The sequence below is a fragment of the Dreissena polymorpha genome, chromosome 10 (assembly GCF_020536995.1).
Source record: "Dreissena polymorpha isolate Duluth1 chromosome 10, UMN_Dpol_1.0, whole genome shotgun sequence".
NCBI lineage: Eukaryota > Metazoa > Mollusca > Bivalvia > Myida > Dreissenidae > Dreissena > Dreissena polymorpha.
In genome coordinates, this window is record NC_068364.1 from 64,463,757 (window position 1) to 64,476,030 (window position 12,274).

The window sequence follows — 12,274 nt, forward strand, 5'->3', positions numbered from 1 at the left end:
GGCCTTGTCCATATACACATGCATGCCAAACATGAAATTGCTATCTAAAGCGACATAGAAGTTATGAGCATTTTTCGAAATCTAAACGCAAAGTGTGACGGACAGACAGTTCGATCACTGTATGGCCTCCTTCAGGGGCATAAAAATGTCTTAGAATATCAAAATAAATCAGCAAGCCACATAAACTAGAGTGCGGACATCATGCTAAATCCTTGAAATACACTAAGTGACCCTGTGACCTAGTTTTTGACCCGGCATGACCCATATTCAAACTTGACCTAGATTTTGTCTTGATACAACTTCTGACCAAGTTTGGTAACGATCAGATGAAAACTTCTTCCATTAGAGAGCGGACACCATGCTAAATCCTTGAAATGCACTAAGTGACCCTGTGACCTTGTTTTTGACCCGGCATGACCCATATTCAAACTTGAACTAGATATTGTCTTGATACAACTTCTGACCAAGTTTGGTAAAGATCAGATGAAAACTACTCCAATTAGAGAGCAGACACCATGCTAAATCCTTGAAATGCACTAAGTGACCTCTTGACCTAGTTTTTGACCTGGCATGACCCATATTCGAACTTGACCTAGATATTGTCTAGATACAACTTTTGGCCAAGTTTGGTAAAGATCAGATGAAAACTATTTGAATTAGAGAGCGGACACGAAAAGTGTGACAGACTGACACACAGACAGACTGACGGACAGTGCGAAAACTATATACCCCCTTTTCTTCGAAAGGGGGCATAAAAAGACTTCACTAGAGCACAAGGATTTGCTTTTTGCTTAAGCTTTAAAAAAGCCAATAAAGTTATGAAGTACTTTATTGACAAAATATTACATACTTTAAATGAGCATTGTATGTGAAATAAACAAAATAAATTTTATTTCATATAACATTATAAAATGTAAACAAGAGGGCCAAGATGACCCTTGTTCGCTCACCTTTAAGGAAAATGCGCCATCCCCCCCCCCCTTTGGCAGCCATTTTTTCAATGGACCAGAACCATTTTTGAACTCAACTCTCGTAACTAGGAAACAAATGTTCTGACCAAATTTCATGAAAATTGGACCAAAAATGTGACTTCTAGAGTGTTCACATGTTTTCACTAAATACATATAGAGAAAACTGCCCTGCCCACCGGCGGCCATGTTTTTCACTGATCTGGACCATTTTCGAACACGTCCGAGATATCAATAAAACCAATGTTTTGACCAAGTTTCATGATGATTGGGCGAAGAAATGTGACTTCTTGACCGTTCACAAGCCTTTTTAATTATATAAATATAAGGAAAACTGCCCCGTCCCCTTGGCAGCCATGTTTTTCAACGGATCTGAACCATTTTCGAACTTAACACACGTATCTAGGAAACCAATTTTTTAACCAAAGTTCATGAAGATTGGACCAAAAATGTGACTTCTAGAGTGTTCACATGTTTTCACTATATACATATAGAGGAAACTGCCCCTCCCCCGCTGTCCGAGATATCAATCATAACAATATTTTGACCAAGTTTCATGATTATTGGGCAAAAATTGTGACTTTAAAAGTGTTTACAAGGTTTTTATTTTTTTTGACCTAGTGACATAGATTTTGACTCAGCATGACCCAATATCGAACGTGATCGAGGTATTATTGGGACAATCTTCCAACCAAGTTTCATGAAGATCAGACAAGAAATGTGGCCACTAGAGTGTTTACAAGGTTTTTCTATAGCCAACAAAATAAGGAAAACTGCCCCGCCCACAGGCGGCCATCTTTTTCAACGGACCGGAACACTTTTGAACTCAACCAACATATCATTAAGACATACATTTTGACAAAGTTACATGAAGATTGGGCATGAAATCTGACTTCTACAGTGTTAACAAGGTTTTTCTTTTTTTTATCTAGTGACCTAGTTTTTGACCCAGCATGACCCAGTTTCGAACTCGATCGAGGTATCATTGGGACAAATTTTCTGACCAAGTTTCATGAAGACTAGACAAGAAATGTGGCCTCTAGAGTGTTTACAAGGTTTCTCTAAAGCCAAATAAGGAAAACTACCCCACCCACTGGCGGCCATGTTTTTCAACTGACTGGAGCCACTTTTAAACTCAACCAACAAGAAAAAACGTTTTGACAAAGTTGCATGAAGATTGGGCAGGAAATGTGACTTCTACAGTGTTTACAAGGTGTTGTTTTTTTTAACTAGTGACCTAGTTTTTGACCTAGTTTTTGACCCAGCATGACCCAGTTTCGAACTTGATTGAGGTATCATTGGGACAAATCTTCTGATTAAGTTTCATGAAGATTGAACAAAAAATGTGGCCTCTAGAGTGTTTACAAACCAAATGTAGACGACCGAGGGATGGACGGACGGATGGAAGACGGACAAAGACCGATCCCAAAAGCTCACCTGAGCAATCAGGTGAGCTAAAAAAACAACATACAATACTTGACTTACAGTAGCCCAGTAGCCCAGCAATTTTTAAAACTGCTCAAATTTACTTTTGGCTGTTATTTAAAAAACTGACTTAACTATTTTCTACTATCTAATTGACAAGAGCTGTCAGAGGACAGCGCGCTTGACTATTCGAGTGCTTGACAGTATAATGTAAGCTATCATGGTGTAATTGTTCAAATTATTCAATAAGGTCAAGGTAATAGTTTAGGTATATTTTCCACAATGTATTAAACATTTGTAAAGACATTAAACAAACTAAATAGATTTTATTTCAAGTTTGATAGCAAAAGCTTGGGTGGGAAGTTTGGACAGTCCTTCAAAAATAAAGTAAATGAATAAAAAAGGAAAAAAAATAATTTTTTTTTGGGGGGGGGGGAGTAGGAAGGGGGGGGGGGGGGTTGAGAGGGGGGTATAATGTGGGGTTGGGTCATTTATTAGATGATCTTTCAAAAAAAAAAAAGGCAAAAAAAAATTCGGGGGTGGGGGTAGCAGGGATTCTGGGTAGGGGTGTGGGGTATTGTTTGGGTGGAATCCATTGTGGTATTCAGGTAAGTGTTGTTTTGTCAAAGTATTTATAAAATCTGATCATAAATAAAGAAGTTATGGCAATGTAGCTTAAGTAATATGCATATTGTAAATTTAAAAAAGGGCCATAATTCTTACAAAATGCTCGATACAGTTGTCTGCTCTTGTTTATAGATTGGGGTCATGTTGGTAAAGAAGTTTGCAAAATATGAAAGCAATATGTCAAGGGACATTGAAAATATTTGAGGTGGTACGCAAACTTTAACATAGATTTATCAATAATATGCATATTCTAATTGAAAAAAGGGCCATAATTCTCACAAAATGCTTGATACAGTTGTCTGCTCTTGTTTATAGGTTGGGGTCATGTTGGTAAAGAAGTATGCAAAATATGAAAGCAATATGTCAAGGAAAATTTAAAATATTTGAGGTGGTATGCAAACTTTAACATAGATTTATCAATAACATGCATATTCTAAGTGAAAAAAGGGCCATTTTTCTTACAAAATGCTTGATAGAGTTGTCTGCTCTTGATTATAGGTTGGGGTCATGTTGGTAAAGAAGTATGTAAATCAGGAAAGCAATATGTCAAGGGACATTAAAAATATTTGGGGTGGTATGCAAACTTTAATATTTGCACGCTAACGCTGACCCTAACAGGAACGGGAACGCTAACGCAGACGCCGGGGTGAGAAGGATAGCTCCACTATATATATTTCATATTTAATAGTCGAGCATCAGCTAAAAATGGCTTTATGCACAGAGCGTAAAAACCAGAAAAGCCCGCGAGTAACTCGTATATTAGGGTTAGAAATGAAGCCTATACAATTATAATTAATAAGAAAGGTCTTAAATTTAATTTGTTTTGTTTCTTATGGGACTACAAACCCGTCAACATGCTTATTCGAGTGGTAAAGCATGGGTTGAAGAATCCACTCGACCGCTGGCATATGCGAGTGAACTTGACGGTCGGGCGAGTAAAATTTGTTGATTACTCGACCGACCGGGCCAGTGCTGTTTTTCAAGTTGAGAAATATAAATTCAGTTCCAGAACTCCTTCCACATCGATACAAATTGCGAACAATTTTTCGAACGAACAAAAAATAGGTTTAGTACACAAAGAAACTGCACTTTCGTTTTGACACTGAAATATGACCTCACGGGCACAGTAAAAATAATTCTCGAAATCGGCTGGGCTCTTTTCGTCGTTGTCAGTGCTCTTAGCTAATGGATTAAAACTAAAAGTGAATAAAACTGTTAAATATATTGGTCATTCCGTGAATTTTAATGTTTATATCAATAAAACAATAATACATCACTGGTTAATTATACTACTTCTTATATTTAATTAAAAATAAACAGAAACAAGGGACAAAATTGTCACAAAACCAGGTTTTCATTGTGAAAAAAAATCTGATAAAGGAGGACAACTCAAACTGAACTTTTGAAATGAACAAACAAAATTAACCCCCTTTGTAAGTTTGTTTAAAAATAAATCTATTTTTAGTCGTGGCGACCTTGACATTGGAGATATTGACGTGATTCTTTCGTGCGACACACCGTCCCATGATGGTGAACAAATGTGCCAAATGATTTTAAAATCTCATAATGAATGACATAGTTATAGCCCAGACAAGCTCATTTATGGCTATTTTTTACCTTTGAACTCAAAGTGTGACCTTGACCTTGGAGCTATTGACGTAATTTTTTCGCGCGACACACCGTCTAATGATGGTTAACAAATGTGCCAAATGATTTTAAAATCTCACAATGAACGACAAAGTTATGGCCCGGACAAGCTTGTTCCGCCCGCCAGCCCGCCAGCCCGCATTCGCCAATCTAATAACCAGTTTTTTCCTTCGGAAAACCTGGTTAAAAAATAATTATTAGTAAACAGAATAATTCCGAATTTCGTGATCAGAAGCCTTAGGCAAAATTTACCATATTGTTACCGTTTGTCAATCAAGCGTGTCTTTCAGTAAAAGTTCGTCTGAAATATTAAAATGGAAAAGGGTTCTATTTTAAAATATCTGCAAGGTGGTGGCGACGGGGTACAGAAAGAATTAGAAAGGTTGTCAAAACGAGAAGCGGAGAGAATTGAGAAAGGAAAGAGGTGCAGAAAACGTAAAAAGCAAATATAATCCATCAGATAATGTAGTTAATTTGTTTGAAGTTTAGTGTCACTATGTTAAGTAAGTTTAAAAGGTTCTGGTTGATCATAACTATAAATATAGATATCTATTTTTTAAATGCAGGGCGAGTAGATTAAAGTGAAGGGCGAGTGGATTGTCAGGCCTACTCGCCCTGCAGGACGAGTGGCTCTGGAAAAATTCTTCAACCCCTGGGTAAAGGATTCTGATGTGTAGCAAACATCATAATACCTGAACAGACTGCTAGTTACTCGTAGGCTGTTCTGGTTTTATGGTGTTTGTATATAGCCACTCTATTTTCACTCTGCTGTGGTAAAGGGTAAAGGTACTTAAAAGCTTTCAAGAAATTGTGTCCAGGTGACTTACGATGTCGTACACCTCGGCATGCCAGGCACGGAGGGTCTCAGCTGCCTCATCAATAACCACCTGGGGCACACGTCCATACAGACCGTCAGCATCTGAAGGTTTAACAGTGAAATGTTCATGTTTAGAGTCTGCTATGATGACAGGTGCATCTTTAAACGACTTTCACATTTTACAACCACAGTATTAAACCACTGCACATTGGCTTATTTCATTCACAAGTACTGATCTATACACATTGGTTGAGTGGAGCATACATGGGATCAATTTTTTTGCTAACCAAAATTCCGTGGTTTGAGCGGATTTGAAACCGAAACTTTCTGATTCAAAGACCAGCATCTTACCACTAGAACACTGTTCCTATTGGAATCAGGACCTGATTTTTAACATTGGACGACCAATTTCAATGATATTCCTTTTTTTAAAGTATAAACTGCAGGCAAAATGATGAAAACAATTCTTTATTCTATTCATTTACTTACAATCTTTCACATGCCCTATTTTAGTAATATATAAATGTTTAATTGTTAGGAGATTTAAAGTCAGTCATAAATTTAATGTTTTATAAAATCATTGAAAAGATAAAACCCTAAATGTTAGTCGCTTTATAGCATAATATTTAATTACATAAAATATGCACATTTCATTATATAAAATATGCCCAATATGTCATGTACTTATCTTTACCACAACATTACTTCTGTATTGCACAACATTTCATAAAACATTTCATGTATTACTGTATAACACTAAATTTCCTACCGTGAAATTTTATTATATTATGTACCATAGTATAAAGTAACATTTTATAACATCCAATTATTTACTTTAGGGCAATTGAATATGGTAAGAGTTCCACCAGCAGAAAGGAATATTAACTGACGCAGTGTTTGCACACAATTTATTTCTAGTCAAGTAAAAAACGGTTTCAGCTTTGGCTTTGTTTATACCAGAAGTATAATGGTAGTAAAAGCAGGCTATCTATTAAAATGTATATATAGAAGTATATATTAACATCCATGACCACTCTCTCAAACAATGAAATTGTGTTTATTTATAGGAAAAATGAAAATGTCCTACCTTCAACATGTGTTCCTACAGGCACATACTTTATACTTCTACCAAGAAAGACATGGAGGTCATACACGTGGGCTATTTCATCAGGAGAGACAAGGGAGTATGCCACACCCTTCCTGCCAGCGCGCGCCACACGACCTGCCAATAAGAGGTCAAAGTAAACAAGGTAGTCAATTGGAGGTCAACTTCAACAAATTATTGAACAAGAGGTCAATGTCAACATAAGGGGTCATGGTCAACCTGGTATTAAGCATGAGGTCAGGGGCAACAAGAGATGTGTTCTTCAGAAACACAATGCCCCATACTGCGCCGCTTTGAAATAAAATTTCTATTTATCATTTGGCAGGTATAGAAATCATCTCCCTTTAAAGCTTATTACTACCCTTGGATTTTGTCCAATCCAACCGGGGGGGGGGGGGGGGGGGGGGGGGTCTGTAGACACTCAAAAATGACCAAGTCAGACATCACTGACTGACAACCAAGGCCTGTGGTTTATCAAAGAGATCATAGCCAGAGTTTATCATGTATCTATGGACATAAGTCCACAGGTATGTAATGAACCTTACCATTCACAAATTAGTACAGAAAAGAAATGTTAATTATCTCATTAAAAAAAAACCTTTGGTAAATCAATCATTTGAGTTATAAATAATCAAAACAAGAGGGCCATGATGGCCCTGTATCCCTCCACTGCTGAAAAAAAAGGCTGAAACAAATATTCTTGGCATGTGCAAATACTTAAATATAGGCCCTATTTAAGCACATGTACACTTTTATCACCCCCTGGGCTAGGTAAAATTTAACCCCAGGGGCATAATTTGAGCAAACTTTGTAGAGGACTACTATATCTCACTACATACAAAATGTGGTAGCCCTAGGTCATAGAATTAAGCACAAGAATATTTTACAAGTTTTCACAAAATAAGCAAGATATAAGAGTGTATAATGTTCAATTTTGTGACCCGCGGGTCAGGGTCAAATTTGACCCAAAGGGCATAATTTGAACAAACTTGGTAGAGGACTATACGATGTTACTGCATACTAAATTTGGTAGCCATAGTCAGAATGGTTTTTGACAAGAAGATTTTTTTAAAGATTACACGAAATAGGCGCTTTATAAGCATTTCAATTCAATTGTGTGACCCCCCGGGGCAGGGTAAACAAATTCGGTAGAGGTTTATTAGATGTCGCTATATACCAAATTTGGTAGCCCTAGGCCCAATGATTATGGACAAAGTTTTTAGAGTTTTCACAAAATAGGCCCCATATAAGCGTATGTTCAGTTTTGTGACCCCCCGGGCAGGGTCAAATTTGACCCCAGGGGCATAATTTGAACAAACTTGGTAGAGAACTATTAGATGTCACTACATACCAAATTTGGTAGCCCTATGCCTTATGGTTAAGGACAATAAGATTTTCAAAGTTTTCACAAAATAGGCATAATAAATTATAAGCATACAAGAGCACCGCCTTGCGGGTGCAGACCGCTCATCTGTTTTTCTTTTTAAAGGTGTAGGGACCTATCTCAATTTCAAACACAAAGGAGGGAGGGGTGGAGTGAAGAGGGGTGTATAGTGTGGGGGTGTGGTCATTTATTACATTATCTTCCAAAAATGCAAAATAAATATTTATTTTTTTTAGGGGGGGGGGGGGATTCTTGGTTGGACGGTTTTTCAAAAATAAAATAATAAAAATAAATATTTGTGTTTTTTTACCTTGTTTGAAAAAAAAAAAAAATTGGGGGTGGGTATAGTGTGAGGGTGTGGTGGTCATTTATTAGATGATCTTTAAAGAAAAAAAAATTGGGGGGGGGGGTTTGGGGGGAGATTTGGGGGGGCGTGGGGGATGGTTTGGGTGGAGTCTATTGTGGTATGTCAGGTAAGAGTTGTTTTGTCAAAGTATCAATCAAATCTAATCATAAATAAAGAAGTTATGGCAGTTTTAGCAAAATTTAATTAATTGACCTTGAGAGTCAAGGTCATTCAAAGGTCAAGGTAAAATTCAACTTGCCAGGTACAGTACCCTCATGATAGCATGAAAGTATTTGAAGTTTGAAAGCAATAGCCTTGATACTTTAGAAATAAAGTGGATCTAAACACAAAATGTAACCATATAGTCAAAGTTACTAAGTCAAAAAATGGCCATAATTCTGTAAAAATGACAACTAGAGTTATGCAACTTGTCCTTTACTGTCCCCTTATGATAGTTTGCAAGTGTTCCAAGTATGAAAGCAATATCTATGATACTTTAGGGGTAAAGTGGACCAAAACACAAAACTTAATCTGAGATTTATAATTATATAAATTACTTCCCTTGAAAATAATTGTCTCTAACAAATCTCTTTTTTTAGTAGTAAATAATTAAAAGCCACTACCGTGACTGTAGATTCACCACTCAAAATGTGCAGCTCTATGAGATACACATGCATGCCAAATATCAAGTTGCTATGTTCAATATTGAATAATTATCTCCCTTTAAAGCTTATTACTTCCCTTGGATTTGTATTTTTGACCTTAGACCTTGAAGGATGACTTTGACCTTGACCTTTTACCACGATGTGTTTGTCAGAAACACAATGCCACCTACTGCGCCGCTTTGATTTATTTAACAAAAATTTGGCAGGTCAGATAATTATGTCCATTTAAAGCTTATTACTTCCCTTGGATTTGTTTTTTCGACCCCTTGACCTAGTTTTTGACCTGGCATAACCCATATTCGAACTTGACCTAGATATTGTCTAGATACAACTTCTGACCAAGTTTCGTAAAGATCGGATGAAAACTATTTGAATTAGAGAGCAGACACGAAAAGTGTGACAGACTGACAGACAGACTGACAGACGGTGCGAAAACTATATACCCCCTTTTCTTCGAACAGGCGCATAAAAAGGTTTTAATTAAGAAATCAAGGTCAATATGGAATTCAATAACAGCTCATGGTATTTATTAAGGGGTCAACCTTCCATTTAATCAGAGGTATACATGGTTATTTACCCATTTACGCGAATGCTTAGGCATGCATCTATGACCTTAATAAGGTTGTAAAAATCCATTATCAAGGTGACACAAGATAAGCGAAAACAGGGCTTAAGTCTGCAAAATAGCGCATTCAAATTTATGTAAAAAAATTAAGAGACATTAATTATGGACGAAAACATATATGTCCAAAAATTAAGAGTCACGATAAAATAATTATTTTTACTAAAAAAGAGGGTGTCTGAAAACTTACGGTAAACATTATTTAAACAGGGGTATGTTAAATGATGATTTTCAATAATTTGCACTGGGCAGATCTACATACCAACTCTGTGTACAAACAGCTTTGGTTTCCCAGGAAAGTTATAATTTATCACGTTGTCTAGGAGGGGAATATCGATCCCTCTCGCGGCCAGGTCAGTGACTATCAAGACACGCACTTTATGGTGCTGGAACTTGGCTATGCTGATTTTACGGGCCGTTGGGTCCAGGGAGCTGTAGATGTAGGTGCACGAAATGTTTGCCTTTTGTAAGATCTGCAAACATAGGATACATGTTACTTTATATGCAAAGTATGAATTATTTTACTTGTAAAATTAAACAAATAAATGAAAATATAACAAATATATACATATATTCAAGCAGTTTAAGAATACTAGTATTTCTTTAAGCTCAATTGCATTGAAAGCCTAACGCTTAGAGAGGCAGATACCATATAAGGTCTTTACCATGCCCCAGACTTTTGTTAAGTCACAGGGGGGGACCAATCAAATATTTTTTCTGATCTAAAATGTGTCCTCCATAAACATCTTTCCTATTCCAGAGCTAAAACAAGCACACACAGATAGTGATTTGAGATTTACATAAAAGTGGTTTCTGAACTGAGAATTCAGGCACAAGGGTAACCTTATTTGGAAAGGTATACACAGAGGATACCTTTGATAGGGAAATTCAGACACAGGGGTGCCGTTGTGCTTAAAAGGCCCAGGGGAAAAAAAGGCATGGGTATCCATTACAACAGTATGACTTCTTCTGAACAACACAAATATTAATTTTGTTCTGATATTTAAACAAACCAAAGATAATAATAATTGTTCAGACTTTGAAAGTAGATGTATAAGTTCATCAGAACATTATCAGTACACTGCATGCAACAGCTGAGTTATTATAATGGCTATACATTTTACAATAATTACAACTTCTGTCACATTCATATTAATGCTGCATTCTGATTGGATAATTTGTTCACGTGCCCGGTTTTTCATTTTCCAATGAACCCACTTGGTATGCAAATTTAAACATGAATATTCATGGCGCTACTTTCTGGTCATAAAAAAGTTGCCAAAATGATGTTATGTTTTGCACAAAACTTAATGGCGTTGTTTTTTATTGGTCAATAGTGAAATGATTTTATATTATTTGCGCTAACTTCAACGATATACCCGTTTGATGGAGACGAAACCGAAACTGAAAATAGATTCATACGCTAGATTAAAAAGGGCTTTTATGACCCTTACCATGATAGAATTTCAGCTTTAAGATCATTTTGTGATGTAATTATAAGAATTGAATAGCATTTTCAATGCCGTCGGCGTTAATGCAAATTAGGCATAATTTTCCCTACAGTTCATACACGGATGAAATGCAGAACAAGGGACAAAATTGTCACAAAACCAGGTTTTCATTGTGAAAAAAAAAATCTGATAAAGGGAGAAAACTCAAACTGAACTTTTGAAATGAAAAAAAAATCTGATAAAGGGAGAAAACTCAAACTGAACTTTTGAAATGACCAAAAAAAATTAACCCCCTTTGTAAGTTTTTTTTTTTTTTTAAATCTATTTTTAGTCGTGGCGACCTTGACATTGGAGATATTGACGTGATTCTTTCGTGGGACACACCGTCCCATGATGGTGAACAAATGTGCCAAATGATTTTAAAATCTCACAATGAATGACATAGTTATGGCCAGGACAAGCTCATTTATGGCCATTTTTGACCTTTGAACTCAAAGTGTGACCTTGACCTTGGAGATATCGACGTAATTATTTCGCGCGATACACCGTCCAATGATGGTGAACAAATGTGCCAAATGATTTTAAAATCTGACGATGAACGACATAGTTATGGCTCGGACAAGCTCATTTATGGCCATTTTTGACCTTTGAACTCAAAGTGTGACCTTGACCTTGGAGATATCGACGTAATTATTTCGCGCGACACACCGTCCAATGATGGTGAACAAATGTGCCAAATGATTTTAAAATCTGACAATGAACGACATAGTTATGGCCCGGACAAGCTTATTCCGCCAGCCCGCCAGCCAGCCAGCCCGCCAGCCAGCCCGCCCGCATTCGCCAATCTAATAACCAGTTTTTTCCTTCGGAAAACCTGGTTAAAAATGCTATTCAATTCTTAATTTTATACTTTTCAACCATCATATGTTTTTTATTGTACAAATTGAATTTATTTTCACACATACTTCAGAAGTCTTATTTGGAAACTACAAATACAAAATGTACCCAGGAGAGTTTTCATCAAGCATCTCAAATTGTTTCTTTACAATTTTAGAAAAAGTGAAATACATTATACTTAATTTCTAAATCCACATTTGTATGTTATTGTTTATGGAAAACACTGTTTTAATACACTAATGTCTTTTTTTTCACTCTTTTTCCTTGACTTGTTAGGTACTTGTTAATTTCCCAGATTATAAAAAAAAGAAGAATCAGAA

At 36.4% G+C, this 12,274-nt stretch overlaps 1 protein-coding gene across 2 annotated transcripts in view; it reads right to left on the reverse strand.

Moving 5' to 3' along the window:
- The window catches only part of LOC127847384 (ATP-dependent RNA helicase DDX54-like), a 41,896-nt gene that overhangs the window by 15,120 nt on the left and 14,502 nt on the right, over positions 1 to 12,274 (reverse strand). For both annotated transcript variants that reach the window (XM_052379253.1, XM_052379254.1), the window contains exons 10-12: positions 9,869 to 10,079; positions 6,572 to 6,706; positions 5,495 to 5,586 (exon numbers count right to left, since the gene is read on the reverse strand). In XM_052379253.1, coding sequence (XP_052235213.1) covers positions 5,495 to 5,586; positions 6,572 to 6,706; positions 9,869 to 10,079 — 438 coding nt within the window. The remainder of the gene's footprint in view (positions 1 to 5,494; positions 5,587 to 6,571; positions 6,707 to 9,868; positions 10,080 to 12,274) is intronic.